The sequence below is a fragment of the Apis laboriosa genome, unplaced genomic scaffold, assembly GCF_014066325.1.
Source record: "Apis laboriosa isolate Shangri-la unplaced genomic scaffold, ASM1406632v1 scaffold9_cov152, whole genome shotgun sequence".
Classification (NCBI taxonomy): Eukaryota; Metazoa; Arthropoda; class Insecta; order Hymenoptera; family Apidae; genus Apis; species Apis laboriosa.
Window position 1 is genome coordinate 6,680,742 of NW_025224966.1, and position 17,560 is coordinate 6,698,301.

The following is a 17,560-nucleotide window of genomic DNA, read 5'->3' on the forward strand; positions in this document are numbered from 1 at the left end:
TTTTGCTTTCGTTCCATCACGCATCGCTTCACGAACGAGAACTTTTCACTCGTTTCCCGGTTATATATCCGGTTTCCTTCTGAATTAAAAATCTACTACACTCTTGACACGGTTATTACTTTTCACTTTAATAATCCTTCACTTTAACGCCGCGGTTATTACATTCGGCACTCTTGGATTTCACTCGAAGCGAAAATTACACTTCTCGTGTGTACACACGTGTGTTTCTGCAAATTTCACGGCCTTGTTAAAGTAATTATTTATTTGATATCTCGATAGAAAATGCGTCCGAAGGATTATTGGGAGGGGGGGTGGAAAATTAAAGTTACACTGCCGGGGGGATAATTTTTGTGAAATTAAGCGAAATTCTTGAGTGAAGAGTGGATAAAAAACGAGCGGATGGAAGGGGTGTAATATAAAGTAATGCGATTCGATAAGTGCTAAAAATATCTGCGTGTTGAAATATTGGGCAACTAGGTCATCGAAATATCATCACTCGTGTGAAATTAACGCGGGAAGTCAATCTACCGTGTACCGAGAATATTTCTGACATTTTCAGAACTGTGAACATCGATGATTTTGATCCCTCGTTACTTGAAACAACAGCTTACGTTTAAGCGTTTAAACTACATATTTAGATATAATTATTGTATGGACAAGTATTAATGAGATAATTGTGATATTTGGAAGAAAAATAATTTATAAAATCTATACCGATCATCATGGAGATCATCGGTTTTGTTCGTAGTCGAAGTTGATTCTTAAATTTATGTTAATTTATGGAGGAGCAGGATGATGAATGATCTTCTAAGGATCTGTACGACGTTTTATAGATTTGCATAACTATAGAATGTAATTAGACGTTTTTAGAATTTAGTAATTCGAATTGTTTCATAAATATTAACATAACAAACGAGATAATAAATTCTAAAAGTAATTTATATGAAAAAAAGGAGTCAAAATTCCATAATCCTAGAATTAAAAAATAAAACGAGATACGAGATGAACAATGAAATTAAATAAATTAAACTAATACAAAAAGAAAACATATTACTACTACGTAAAAGAATCTAAATTAAGATAAGAATTAAAATAACTATCACAGGCGAAAATAAAAAAAGAAATTCCTATAAAAATCTTTTCCAATTATATATACACGGAACGATCGTTGGTAAAAAAAAAAGAAAAAGAGAGAAAAAAATTAAAACTCGAGCGAAAGATCGCAGAGAGGAAAGCACGAGAATCCCAGCAGCGACGCAATGGTGGTCCATCAACGTCGAGCATTGTGGCCGGATAAAGAGGATAGTTAAAGTTAAATTAAAGACTCCTCACCGGTCATCCTGGGTGACAGTAATGTCAGGCGGGGGCGCGGAAGGCGAGGCACCGTCTGGAGCATCCAGTTTGCCGGCTTTTTCCCTCCCTGTTCCCTTGTCTTTAAAACGATCCAACGAAACGCTGGAGAATCACGCAACCACACAACGATCACCGAACACCGATTCTTCACATCAACGACATCACGACTCTCGTCTATTTATTCTTTTCTCCGTGTCTTTCTTTTCCAAAAAAAAAAAAAACGAAGGCGAGAGCGGCAATTAAAAATAAATGTTCACGATACGATAGAACAAAATTCGATCGAAATCAACTTGTATTTTTCCAGATGTTCTCTCAATTTATCACGGTACTCTCGTACTACACTCTTTCACCCTTCGAATTTTTCCAGACTCTCCTATAATCCTCTCTAATCCCCCGGATCAATGAATCCGTATCAACTTCGCCCAAAACCACTTTGCAACGTCCGATCCCCTCTCCTCGAATACTTTATCCACCTCGAAAGACGATTCACCGATTCACGTCAATCTCCAAATCCAAATCGAACATTCCTCTCCTTGGGGAGGGGGGATCCTTGGGAATTTAGAACCGAGACGACGCGTTCCCTCCTGGCAACGAATCGCCCCTTCGCGAGAAGAGGACGCACCCTCGTCGATCAGCCACAGGCCGTTACCTCGATTATTAGATTTATCACGGGATAACCTCTCTGTCTCTCTCTTTTTCCTTCGAGTCGACTCGCTTCTTCTCTAGGTGAAAGCGAACAGGCAATTATCCTTGGCTGGAAGACGAGTGCAGTTTCTCGAGTGTATTAACTGTGCCCCCTCTGTAAAGAAGAGAATCGAAGATGCGTGGATCGTTTTCAGAAGAGCAGTCGTACGGTATTCAAAGAAGGCGGTGCGGATCTTGGACGCTTCGCACTCCGGTTTTCCTTTGCGACACGGGTCACTGGTCCCACAGGATTTCGGTATGCGTAAGCTCGCGCTCGAAACGAGTTCCACGGGTAGTAGCTCGATTCCTCGCGGTGATCTACGCGCCACTTTTTGGCGAGAGCGTGGTTAAATGCTCGGACGAGACAGATAATCTCCCTCTCTACTGCAGAATTGTCGAAATATTTACGGATGGGTCGGATGGAACGAGATTTGGAGATTTCGTTGACTTCAATTTTTCGAGAGAGGATTTCAAGAGAGGATCGAGTAAATTTGTTGGGTAAATCTTGTAAAGAATTAGAGAGAATGTATATAGTTAATATCTGAGAAAGTTTCCACTTTCTACGACTTCTACGTGGATAATTTTGACGGATATTGACACGTCACTGGATGATTCATTGATTAAAGAGGATTGAATAGAGCCTCGTCTATTTTTCTGCATCGAGTTCACTTCTCGAAGATATTGGCACAAACGAGATTCCTCGATTAGAAAAAAAAAAAATCTATCGATCTGAAAAAAAGTCTCGACTTTTCCCTTCTACCGATAAACTACAATTTTCCACCACTATATCGACACGTCACTGGTCTCATTCATTCGACTCGATTCAAAGATGAAAGAGAGCAGGTGAATCGTCCACGTGAAACACTCTCTTTCTCTCTCTGTCTCCAATTTAATTCAACTCCGTCCGGATTACGACGAATCTCGACGAGGCACGCTACACTTATGCTCAACTGTCTTCGCCGTTATTCTTCACGCGGCTAGAACGATTGTTGCTTCACGATTCTCGGCCAGCGGGAGATCAATTGCGTGAGAGGCGCGAGGAAGCGACTGGTGGTGCATCCGTACGTGGTGTTGTACGACCGAGGTCCAAGGGTACGCGCTCGCCCCTGTTGTTTTACTCACGCCTCTCGGCTGCTGCGAAAAGAGGATCCGCCGAGAGAGGGAGAGAGAGGGCGGCGCGCACGTGCAGTGCCGGAAAGGCCACGCTCTTTTCTTTCTTATCCCGAAAATCGATCGTTAAGACACGCTGCATTGGATGACAGACACCGGATAACACGCGTGCATCATCGGATAGATAGACACTCCAACCTGCACCGTGTAACTCTATTCCACGCACGTACATACACGCGCACACACACACACACACACACACGCGCGCGTACACGTACACCGTTGAGATGCGCGTTGAACTTTCGAAGTCGTGCTCCGATTCCTTTTCGATCTTCTCGTTTCCCACTTTTTGCCTATCTTATTCTTATTATACTTCTCTCCTTCGATCTCTCCCTTTCTTCGTGGTTTTTCCCTCGTTTAATAAACACGCACCGTGCCCATGTGCGGTAACGCCGCACACTTCTCTCTCCTACGAGAGGAAACGCGAATGGGAATCGGCGGGATTGGAATGCGATTCGCGGGTGCAGTCGGTATTAATCGCAACACTCGCCAACCACCACGATATACTCGAGAAGACTGGAGTCTCTCTCGGTAGGTGAGGCCCCCCTCCTTCTTTCTCTCTTGTACGCTTTCAGTGTTGTACCCAGTGCCTCGTGGCCACCGGTGCGATCCCTCGATCGCGTGCCACGCGAGTATGACTGTACACAGGGAAGGGAGAGGGGGTGCCCCCGCGTGAAAATCGATGGGGGTTCGTTTTCAGTTTTGTTTGCCCATACGGTGCATGGGTTGATGGATTGTGGCAAGATGCTCGCAAGTGTGGGTCGAAATATTATTTTCTCGAAGGGTTGATAATTTAGGGAACGGCTTTGAGAAAGAATTTAGAATTTGATTTTAACGAATCAATCCTTATCTTTTTTTTTTTTTTACCTTTTTACTAAATTCTTTAATGCTTTTTTTAATGTTTATTAAATTTTTTTTTAGATATCAAATTTTATTTTTCACTCGTCTCGCTCGTAATATATTTTAAAACATCTTTAAAATTTGATTAGCAATAATAATAATAGTGATTCGCGAAATTCTTTAAAATATTATTAAAGAGTTGAAACGAAAATTGTTAATCGAAGAAAGAAAAATCTCTATTCTATTTATTGATAATAATTATTAGAAAATTATTACAAGAAAAGGATGTACCTATGTTCTTCTCATCTTTCTCGATATAAAAAAAACATTCTCCCTTAAAACGAAACAATAAAAATCTACGTGTCACAAGCGTTTCAACGCTTGAATACGGCCCTGCGATCGAAGTCTTTTCCTCTCACTCTAATACGCTCTACGTTATTCTCTTCGCCTTTCCTCGTCGCACCAGAGAACCGTTCTCTGTTCCCTAACTTCTGTATACCTATCCTCCTCTTATACATACCTTCTCTCGATACATCTGTCCTTCTCCCTTGCACTTAACAGCGCTCGACTCGGCTCGATTCGTAAATTCTCGGCACGATTACGAGATGGCAGTGCGGAATAGAGAGAAGAGGGGAAGGTTGTCGAAGAGAGAACCCGACCAACCCCGCGAGTCAGACAAAGACGATAGCGCCATGAAAGAAACGGAGCGAGTGAGTAAGCGTACGAGAAAGAATGCGGAGTGAGTAAGTGTAGATGGCGTTGGCGCGAGTGGGACGGAGAACGCGTGAGAAAGTGAGTAAGTGAATGGGAGTAAGAGAGAGTACGAGTGAACGAAAAATAAGGAAGAAGGAAGATTCGCGTACGTGATAGAAACAGAAAGAGATAGAGAAGAACGGAATAAAGAGACAAGAAGGAAAAGAAAAATGACATGGTGGTAAAGTGCTGTAAACTGGAAAGAGAAAGAAGATATCTACGCATCGAGGCAGGAGGGGAGGGGGTGAATAGAAGGAAAGCGAAAAGGGAGCGAAAAAGGGAGAAAAGACAAAGTGAAACGGATGAAGTATAATGGAGAGAAACGGCAATGCGTTAAAGAGCGATGAAAGAGGAACACGAGAAACAGAAAAATAGAGAGAGAGAGAGAGAGAGAGAGAGAGAGAGAGAGAGAGAGAGAGAGAGAAAAGTAGAGAGGCGGCAAGAACAGAGAGAACTTAAAACGCAGCCACACCCGTGGTTAGTCGGTAAATTTTTCTGTTTACGTCCATGGGAGACCAGAAACCGTGAAGCGCGAACTTACAATCGCACGTGGGTTTCGCACTGACGTTTTGCGAAAAGTATCTCGACGAGAAAAACGGGATAAGGAAATCTAGCGCGAAATGTTAAAGGTAGAACGATCAAAGAAAGAAAATATTCCTATGAAAATGTTGCTCGGTTGTCAGAAGCAAGAATTGAATAATTTAAATGTAAAAATGTAAAAAAACAATTTAGATGGAAAAAATTTGAGCGATGTGTTTCAGATTGAGGAAAAACGGAAATAGAGCATAAAAAAAAAACGCACGTATCTTTTTTCACGATAGAAGAGTTGAATTATTTAAAAATTATTTGATTAAATTTTAGAAAAATTTTAAAGATTAACATGCAAAGGGATAAGAAAAACCGTGTAAGAATTTAAACTTTCTATCGATAAAATATTTTTGAAAATTTATCTATAAATAATTGCAAACCTGTCTTCCTTGCTCGCGTTTCAGGATAATAAATAAAACGAGCTTCTCGATACATACTCATGAACAAAAGAGTAGAAAAAAAGATGAACGCATTAAATTAATGCAGTGAAAATTTGCTTTTTCTTTCCACCATCCTTCCAGTGATTGAATTTCATTAAAAGTAGATTATCTAATACATTCGCCGTTACAATGTGTACCGATGCACGTATACCTTGAAGGAACGAGGTTACACGATTAATGAGAATTTCCGTGGTTCGAGGGACACAAAGAGAGAAAACTGCGACCGTAACCCTGGTACAGAACGATTTATGAGCCTGCTCTGAGTGTGTGTGATATACACCGTGATCATGAAGTTGCAGAATCTGTTTGAACGATATTGCGTCCTCCAGATATTTCATATTAAACCGCGCCAATCATTTTTTTCATCGTCGTCATATATTGGCTGAAGCTTTTTGGATGTTTAATATTCGATATTCAAGAGTGATATTGTAAATAAAAAATTGCAATACGGATAATGAAACTTTTGTTACGTCTACATATTAGATGGAAATGATTAGCTGTTTGTTAGTAATTAATCATTGATGTATTTTCCCTCATTTTCATAAATCTCTTGCTATTGTTTAACTAATTCTACATTTTCTATTTCTCTTTAATAAAATTTCCGTGATAAATTCCATTGAATTCAAATAATGATCGCATTATTTATAACGTGACCCAATATTCCAAATATTATAGATCTTTGTTATAATCAAAGTAGCGCAATGTCTCCCATATTATATGTAACACAATTATTTCATCGCTTAAGTTACGAAATAATTAAAACTTATACAATGTTAATAATTATTTCGAACTCGTCAAGTGTTAAATGTATAGTGATTTATTATTTTCAAGAAATGAAGAAACTAGTACTATCAAACTTCCATAAAATATATTGCAAAATAATTTAAATATGACATATACGCGTACAAATGAAACTATGAAAGTTTTTCAAAAATCGCTTTTAAACGTGATCATAAAACGTGTAAACGTGTTTCAATAGAAAATCATAATCATATATAACGAGGGATATACATTCTATTTTCTAGCACACCCGATACACGTACAAAGTCTTCTCCAGATATATGTGCCTCGATCGATTTCTATCTCGGCAGCTTCTTCACGTAAAACGAATTCGATATGATATCAAAAACAAGAAAGGAGGAAAAACACAAAAGAAGAGGAAAAACAAGAAATAAATATGGCCGAGCAAATTCCACGTGAAACGCAAGCGCGTATCACAATGAAGACCCGACCTGATTGCGATAAACCAGACGATCGGTTGATGACTGGATTCACGGCGTGATTTTCAGCAACGATTTATTATGAAAACGCGATGAAGTACGCGGATAAAATTACAAATGCTGAATTATGATTACAATAACAAGGATTTATGATCGTTGGTACTTTCCGAAACACAAGCGCCTGAATTTATCGTTTACTAAAAATTACGAGAGGTGCATTTGCAATGTAAATCTTATGTGAAATTAAGGCAAACCAACCGGATCGGAAGATCGTTTAAATAAATCAACAAAAGTCGTTTATTCGACGGAAAATTGACTTCTTTTCTCTTTTTCTCTTTTGCATATATACGCGTGATTATAAGTGATAAAATTGAAGAATAAATATCGATGAATAATAAAAAGAAAAAACTATTGTACGAACAGGTACGAGAATGATAGAGTGAGAAAAGAAGAATTCTCTTACCTTGAACGAGGGAGAAACATCGATCCATCGATGAACACAGAGCCGGAGAGTAATATGTACCAGCTTGTGGCCAATTCACCGGTGCTGAAAATTTTTTGAATAATTATAATTTATATATTTGGACAAAATAATAATTTACATTAATTATATTCATATTTATAATATTATTATGCTTTTTTATTTATCTTAATTATAATTAAGGTGCCATATTAGATTTCAAAAATATAAATTCATGAGTACATTATATAAATATGAGATATAAAAAAGTTTTTTCATAAAAACGATTATTTTAAATAACCAAATTTAATTTTATAACTAATTATCATCATTGATTAATCATGAATTCGAACATAATGTACGAACATAAAAACTGGAGTCATTATTTAAAATATATAATATATAATTACGTAAAATATTATTATAAATATGATAAATGAATTGCTTATTATAATATTAATAATAAAAATATTATAGGCATAAAAATATTATATAGGCATAGATATATAAAATTACAAAAATTTAGCACAGTACCGCCATCTCATTTGTCAAATGAAAAATTGACGTAAAGAAAATGAACTATATATTTATATGTACGTAAATGAATATAATATTGTAAGGTTATGTGCATTTTTGAGAACAATGAATTGAATAAATATTTAAGAAATTGTTTTATATGAAATATTATTAAGAATAAACCATGCATTTAGATAAAATTAATACATATTTCTATTATTATATTGAAATTAAATATGAAGGAACAACCACGGTCATTAATTCTGTCTTTTGAACTATTTCATGTTTTTTATCACTTTATTAAACGAAATTTAAAGTAAAATTGATACAGATGTTCTACTTACTTGAAAATACTTGCTGCATTATGTTCTTTTTTCACCAAGGCAAAATATATTTCCCTTTCACTGACAAACACAAGTAACAAACACTCGTTCTTTAAAAGCGCGGGAAATGACTAGAGAATGGTACAACTAGCGACATCTATGCTCTCTTTTTACATTATAGTATCCTAGTTTGCTACTAGAGGTCTCCAGGGGTAAGAAACGCGTCGATAAAACAGCTCCACATATAAAAATCATGTCGATAAAGAATTTTCCTGTTATTTTTTATCACGTTTTCTATTTTAGATAATGTAGAGTTCCTTTTTACAAAATAACAAAAAATAATTTGAAATATCAACATTAACTTAAATAATCGTTATTCTCCCACGCACAAATTGAATTTGAAAAATAAATAAAATTATATATTTAAGATTATATTATAAAAAAATAAAAAAAGATACTTACTAATAAAGAACATGATTCGCATGATGCCTTTCATATCGTACAATTTTGCAAAGCCCCCGGAGAATGGAATCTCTGCACGGACGTAACGCTTCCAGACCAAGCAGACCATAATATATGATCTGTAGATCCTAAAAAAAAAAGAAACAATATTAATTGCAAAAAGTATAAAGTGAAATAATGAAATAGAATTAAATACAAATAAATATAAATAATAATATGAATTAAAAAAAATATATATATATCTTCTATTTAAATATGAACATATTTAATTTTGATACATCCTACATTTATTTAAATAATTCTACCGCGCAAACTTGAAGCTCTAGATAATATCCGTTAAAGGCTTTACCTTCTTCCAAGGTAAATTACCGTGTTTGTAAAGTTCTCGCGCAAGTGCACTTGTCAGAAGTGTACCATTCAGATTCAATACGATCGACTTATCGGTGGTAAAAGGCAAGGCAAACTCGAACGAGGCGCGCGCCAACACAATTGCCTCTAATGCGACCTTAATGTACCCTGTTATCGTACACTATGATCTCTACGCTATCGTTATCCAAATTGATCATTTGAACCGCACTTGTTAACCACGTTGACACAACCGAGAAAATTCAATAAAGCGATCCTTTTTTACGTTTTTTACTTTACGCCTTTTTTTCACTCAATCTTTACAATTTAAGACTTTATACAAGAAAAATTATATTAGATAGATTTAATTAGAATTATGAAATATATTTTTCATGTTAGTGAAAAGTTTCCTAAAAAGTAAAAAGATGTACCAACGTTTTTTAATATAAAATATTATTATTATTTTTTTTTTTTCGCCTTATATACGAAAATTTCGGCCAACAAAAATCCAGATTTCCAGCGAATCGCGCAATACGTTTCCCACGAGCTTTATTCAACGGGGCGTAATTAAAATCGCTCGAAAAGTTAATATAGTTGAATGTACTTCCGGTGCGAACGTAATAGCCCGAGTGTATTGTCGGCCCGTGCATTGTTCTGAGAAGCATGGGACGAAAGCGAACGAAAAATAACTTATAATTTATCCTATGTCCTTTAAATTATCAAACAAGAAACATTCGCGAGATCGAGATTTGGAATTAAGAAAAAAAAAAATCACTTGTTTGGTACGTGAACAAAGGACAACAAAAATTATGATACAACATTCAGCAAGATACAAAGTATTTAGTATTTCAATATTTTGAAATTCAAATACACGTACAAATAATATTACCTTAATATTTCTTGGAATGAAAGATCAATGAAAATTTAAAATTAAAAATTGTCCAAGACAAATAATATATCTGAAATTGTGACGAAGAGAAGAATAAAAGAGAGTATGTTGAACTAAAAAATGTATGTTACAAAAGTAAAGAGCATTCTGTTTTTTTCAATATTTTAATTGCAAATAACAAGTCAAACTAAATTTATTAAAATCATTAATTTATTAAATAGAAAATAATTCTTTGAGTAAAATTTAAGTCTTGTCCTTTTACAACTATTTAATCGCATCACGATCGAAATGCAAGTTTGTTCAAGCTTTACAAGGAGAAGCTCACGAATATTCCCAGTTCACCAAGGGGATGATCTGAAACAAATTACAAATTTAAAAAAAAAATTTGTTCATAAAACAAATCTTTCCCGCTATGAATCACAATCAATCTTTCCATAAAATGAACCAAGATATTTTTATCAATTTCAAATTCTGTAGACAAACAACGATGGTGAATTATCGGCGTGTTAATGATAATTAAAATCATAACGCGCGACGTATATTGTAATGCGCATTGACTTTCGCGATAATCGATGATTAAGACAGCAGCATCTTATCAAAGACAACATGCTTTAAAGCATCCTCTTCTATGAACAAGCGCAATTTAACGAACGCAATTTAGCAAACTTCTCAGATCGTTAGTTTCAGATCATCCCCTTGGTGAACTGGGAATATTCGTGAGCTTCTCCTTGTAAAGCTTGAACAAACTTGCATTTCGATCGTGATGCGATTAAATAGTTGTAAAAGGACAAGACTTAAATTTTACTCAAAGAATTACTTTGTATTTAATAAATTAATGATTTTAATAAATTTAGTAAAAAGATTGAAATATTGATATGTATGGAGTTTACGACGAAGAAATTTTATGATATTTAGAATATAATATTTTTTTGCATTGCTTGTGATTTGTTAAACATAGAAAATTTTGTTATTTTCTGAAATTACTTTTACAGAAGAAGATTTTTTTTCTTATTTTTACAATATGTAGCAATATATACAATGTACAATATGTAGCAGCATTGTTCTTTAATATTGTATTTTTGTTGTTTAATCAAAAAAAAGTATACAAAGATAGTTAAAAAATTTAACTATTGTTAATTGGATAATAAAATTGTGGTAATTGTATGTCAAACGATCTATAACAAATTCCATACAATCTATTACATATTTCAATATATATGAAGCCTTGCAATTTTTTTTTAAATCTGAACTTCAGAAATTGAAATTTAAAATTTTGATATGAACATGATATTAGAATTTAAAAATTAAAAATATAAAATTTTAAAATCGAAATTACACATCTGAGAATCTGATGATGAATTTGAAATTTTAATTAATATAGCATTTAAATTCCAATTAAAAAAGTTACAAATTACAAATTTTAAAATCTAAAATATTAAATTGAAATTTCGAATTTTCATTACGTGACATTTAAGCTCCATTAAGCTTCAACATTTAAACGAAATTATAAAATTCAGTATAACACGACCATTAATCGTTTTGCATGTTTCGATAACATCACGTTAGGATCCCTAATCGAATTTATCCATCTGTTCCGATGCATGTTTAATCCAAACTTGCAAACTTCGTGGCGCCGCTTCGTCTGGATTGTTTGCAACCCCCAATTGCAATCAACATTAACAGTTCAGTTCAGTATATAAAGCTAACTTGTGTAACGTTTATACGAAATGAAATGGAATCGAACGTTTGCTTAATTTTCACTAATTATATATATATATATATATATATATATATTCGAATTAATAATTTTAATCTATCTATGCATGATAAACTAAGAAAATTATTATAAATTATATACTATTATAAACTATTATAAAAACTATTATAAACTATTATAAAAACACTATTATATTATATTATAAACTATTATATTATAAACTATTATAAAACTATTATAAACTATTATAAAAACACTAAAATTAATAAAAACGAACGATCTTTTAGACAACATTGATTAATTAGCTCATCAAAGATTTAACTTACAATTTAATAATTTATGATACAAAATTATTTTTATCATTACTTTCGTAAATTAATAATAATCATATTATAACGTAAAATACTATATCCAAAATATAAAGAAAAACAAATTCAATTCAAGCAACAAGTTATCCCTCCCACAAGATCTCTTTGAGGACGATAATGCCTCCATCAAATCGATCCTTATTACCAGAACAAAATAACATTGATTCGCCTGTTGTAAAATCGAGATTGCAGAACGTTCGACCGGTATCGAACGTAATGCCTGCCGATTTATGTAATCCCCGAAATTACCCTTTCAAAAATGCCATGAAATCGGCTTTAATGTACCGTAACCTAGCTGACCATGGTACCGGTTCAGATAAGGGAGCCCATAAGAGGCTCAACGGAATCGTTGTGCACGAGCTTTTTGCCGGAATCTAAGGCAAGATAAACGTGCAGCCGAGGAAAATCCTAAACTGCTTTCGTTGCACGAAAACGATTGGACGAAAAGGATCGTGAAAGAGGGGTAGAAGAGGACAATGTAGAAAATTTGGTGGAAGGACACACCTTCTTTCGAAAAAGTCTGTCGTCATTCTTTCCTGGATAGGATAATCTCAGGAAAACAGGTGATTGTGGTAATAAAAAAAAAAAGAAAGAAACGAATTTTTAATCTTTTTAATCGCATTTTCACTTGCGAGAATTTAGATCATTTGAATTTAAAACAAAGCTGCTCTACCCTCTCGTATTCGACTTCCGTTTTGGGAGGTATTGCGTTCAGTCTGGCGGGGAGATGGATATTTTTGGATGGATTGTAATGGGTTGTGTTTAATACGTTTAAGGAATAAATTGATGGAATCACAGATGGTGAAATAAATCGAATAATTTGATGATTTTAAATACAAAAGGAAATGGAAATGAAATTAAATTAAAGAGGAAAAAAATAATGCAGATTTAAAAGAGGATTATAGATTTAATAGAGGATTGTAAATTAATGATGGTGATATTGCATGATATTGCACAATAATTGAATTATTTTTTTATGGTACATGAAAAGACACAATTAAAATGATGCAACGAAATCTTGGTAATTTTTCTCTCTTGAAATTGTTCCGCGAGAGACGACATGTAATTTTCGTACACCGCTTTTTGCTTAGCTTTACTTAATTAATTTCGTTTAATTTTTCCGACTTCCACTTAATTAATTCTATTTAAATTCGCTCAAGTTTCAAGCTTAATTAATTTTATACGAGTTTTCCTACGAGATTTTTGCCGCGAATCGAAAACGACTTATTATATCTTCGAGTGAACGAAAAAAATTTTTTGAAATCAAAAAGAATCCGATTCGCCCTTTTAATCGATCACGAAAAAAAAAACGCGATTCGCCAATTATTTCGAGAACAGAGTATAAATATCGATCGTGTCACGAAGAACATCATAAATATTTCTCCAAACTTTGCTCCACGAAACTTCAAATACGATTAATTTTAACCTTCGACCGATATTATTGAATTGCAAATGATCCAAAGTTAAGTTAGTTTATTCTTAAACAATACCCTTAATTTACTCTTGCACGATAAAGACTACGATCCTCTCTTAATTACCTTCATATTATCGTTTCCACGGATAATTATTATCCAATCTTCTTTTTCTTATCTCGTTTAAACTACGTTAAGTTAAAACGAATTTTTAAAGTAGTGAGAAAGTAAAATATGAATATTTTACATCCCAACTTGGCGAACAATACAAAAAAAATTTCGACGAATATAATTAATTTCAAACTTAACCCAACTCCCAAACTTCACCTCTGCAAGAAGCCCAATCATTTAAAAGTAACAGACGCGTGGAGAGAACGAATTTTCTGCGTCTGGAAAAACGTGTGTAAATCGCGAAAGCTTTCAGAACCAAGCCTCTCTCTACGGCGCCTTTCGGTCTCCGAAACGCGGTGCGGTTTTCGACCACGTTTCTCTCGATCCGAGCAGACCCTCCCTTTGCTCCTTTTTTCGTGCGAAAAGTGGAGCGAACACCGGACGACCTTCACGTACGGATCGTATGAACCCAAGTTACGAGACGCGTCTCGTAAGATTTTAAAAGGGGATCCTCGTGGAGCCGCGTAAATATCAATTATTTCGACCCTTCCAGGATCGCTCTAACAGCGAAACGAAATTTCTATTTATTATGGAACGGTTCCCTGCATGAAGATGGATTAGGGTTGCTCCGTTCGCCCGCCGGTTTCGCCTTTTTTTCTTCTTTTTCATTTATTTCTTTTTTTTTTTTTTATTCGTTCGTGCTTTCGAGCGATCGGTTTCCTATCGATCTTGTCGATATTAAATGGAGGAGGAAAGTTGAAATAGATTTTTGATTTGGAAAAATTTAGATTGAAGGGAATTTGATATATATTATTCATGTTGATATTTTAATAAATTAAAATTAAATTTATTAATTTTAATAAAAGTTTAAAACTTTATTATTGAAACTTAAATTCAATGCACTTTTCTGCCATATTAAAATTTTAATAAAATTGTTTTTAAGTTTAAATTTTTAATTAGTATAGGGACTTCAATATGTGAATGTTCTAATGGTGGATATGAATTTAATCATTCTAAAGAAGATTGATTAAATTTAAATAATATTATTCGTTTTGAGATTAATCTTTCTAAAATAATAAAAAAAATATATAAGGGGATTCAAGCGTGTACAGTGTGTTGAAATTAAAATGGTTAAATGAGCAGAGTTTTAATTTTAAATTAATCGAACTGTCGGGAATTTATTATTTGGAGGGGGGGAAATTTATTGGGGGAAATGTTCATATCGTTATTTTTCACGAACGATAGGTTTTAAATTTGAATAAATAATATATCAAAAAAAAAAAAGACACGAAATGTTCTTTTTCTTTAATCGCAAAATACTACACGTTATATATTCAATATATGTTAAACAAATAAGTATAGATTCGTGGTATTACGTATAATGAAACAAATAGACGATTTCCGCGTTTAAACCAAGGAACATTTAATTAAGCTCCACTTGAAACGAGAAAAGGTCTTCATAGTTGGAAATTAAGTTCGATAATCAGATTGCTTCGATTTAGTTGCATCGTGGAGAATTGTTTGTTTAAATTCTTCCTTTCTTTTTATATAAAAAAAAAAAACAATGATCATTCAGAATTAATAAATCATCATACAATAAATTTCTAAACAACTTACACTTGACATTTGAATTTGCATTTACCAGCACCTATTGTATTGGGCTAAAAATAATTATAACAATTCCCCCCTCCAAAGAATAGATTTAATTTAAACGAAGAAAAAAAATAAATTCATTAAAAACAATAATGAATGTTAAAAAATGAATAAATAAATAATTGATAAGGACACGATGAAAATATAGGTAACTCGTCCTTACACAAATCCATACGAACGAACCTCCCCCTTTCATTTCAAGAAAAATGTCGATCGTGAAATAATACCAGAGGGGAAAAAAAAAAAAAAAAAAGAAAAAAAGGGAGAAAACCGTTCTCAGACCGTTCACACATACGCGCGCATACTTATCAAAGCGAGTGAATTGTTCTATGAACAAAACACAGTGCGCTCATTCTTTTAATCGCTGGTACACACGGCCGCTTTAGAATTCATGTTTTTCCATCGTAAGGGATACGTGCTCTTCAACTTTCTAAATATTTGTTACCAACTCGTATCTCCCTATCTTTTTATTTTTTCTTTCCCGTTTTCGCACGTTCTCCTACACACATATATTTGTTGAAATCGAGTCGAGTGAATATAGAAACGAAAATATAAATGCGAAAGATAAGTAAGATCGAAGTAAAAAAAAAAAAGTTGAATATTTTTTGTGAATACGAGTTTCTTGAATTTTATTGCATAACTTTTATTGACTATCTCGTATATATATATATATATGACGTGAATATTTGAGATGATGGGTCGATCTTTCGAAAGAGATAATATAAATTTTATTCAGACACAGGTAAAAAATTTCGTTTCAGGGAATTTAAAAAGGATATATACAGAAATATCTTTTATGTTGTTAAAATGTATTTTATTACAGTGATATTATTTTTCGAAAACGAACGATTCTTCTTGAAAAATCATTAAATTTTTTTATAATCAAAAATATCGCAATTTGAATTTCATCTCTTTCTACGAATCCCCCAAGGAAATTTGATATTAAAGAGGACACATTTCTCTTGTGTAATAAATTAGGAATAGACACGTTGAGAAATCATTTGCATATATCATCATACCGATCCCTTTTCTATCGATTTTATCTATTTCTCAGACATCGAATAAGATATCTTAATCTTTTATACCTTTGAATTCTCGACGAGGAGGAGCCTTCGAAATATCGTAATGAAATTAATTAACTGTCGTTAAACAAATATTTGAAACAAACAAGAAAGATGACGGCTCAGAATATCTATTGAACTCAACGTCCAACGTTCCAACTTCTTCTTTTTCCTGAACTATGCGCGATCGATGCCGTTTACAATCGAACGGAACGAATGCACGAGCATGGATAATAAAGTTGGATAGTTTTGTTATACGACAGACGTATAGCAGACGGAGACACGCGTCAAAAAGCTTGTATCAATCGTTTCCGCGAGAGTGAAACTTCAAACACTGTGATGACAGTTTGTTCTTCCGTTGTTTTCACGAATAAAGTAAGTCCAGAAAAGGAAAAGAAAAAAAAGAAAGAAAACGATCGATAAAAAGAAAAAAATACGAAGAATGATTTGAAAGATTAATTTTATTTATTTCAATGCGAGGAATATATTATTTTAATATTTTATCACTATCGATTTATCAAACATTCTGCCTCTTACTTCGCAAAACCATTCAATCAATTCAATCTTCAAAGAGATTTGCATTCCACGATAAATATATTTATTATTAAATATATTTATATTTATTATATGAAATATAAAATATTCAACAAAATTTATTATTATATAAAAATCTTGAACTTAAAATTTTATGTTTGCAAATTGTTATAATATTATTTCTACAATTCTTTCCTGGATATACTTCAATTTTCAGACAATGAACTTTATCATGGCCGCCAGGATCCTTTGGAGCTATAGCAACTCGTGTGAAATTTTGTTTATAAAATTTCCCTTGTTTCCTTACTATTACGAAAAAAAAAAAAAGAAAAAAAAGATCGATCCAAGCATAAAGGAATATGGAAACAAAAGGGGGGGGAAAATCAATTTCACCGATCGAGGGAAGGCATTATTTGTTTAAAAGACCTGCCAGGTCTGGATCGATATCTCGCACAATATCTCTGAGACTTTCATTGTGCACGGGATCGCGGCTGTTTCCCTGAATTTCGACGTCTCTCCCTATTTAGCGAACGCTTTGCATTGGTGCACGCGCGACACTGCAGTTCGCCATTCTCCTCGCGATTCCACCGGTTGCAAATTAGCACGAAAATAACGAAGGGAGCAGAAGGACGTCTGGGAAACCGCAGCGAATTCTCGCTCT

The 17,560-nt window shown here is 33.8% G+C and overlaps 1 protein-coding gene across 3 annotated transcripts in view; it reads right to left on the bottom strand.

Annotated features, from left to right (window-relative positions):
• LOC122719920 (rap guanine nucleotide exchange factor 2-like) overlaps window positions 1-17,560 on the bottom strand; it is a 202,153-nt gene that overhangs the window by 141,703 nt on the left and 42,890 nt on the right. For 2 of the 3 annotated variants that reach the window (XM_043946187.1, XM_043946186.1), the window contains exons 3-4: window positions 8,810-8,937; window positions 7,512-7,595 (exon numbers count right to left, since the gene is read on the bottom strand). In XM_043946187.1, the coding sequence (XP_043802122.1) occupies window positions 7,512-7,595; window positions 8,810-8,937 (212 nt within the window). Of the gene's footprint in view, window positions 1-1,332; window positions 1,453-7,511; window positions 7,596-8,809; window positions 8,938-17,560 lie in introns of those variants that run through there. The other variant, XM_043946192.1, reaches the window with a different exon arrangement.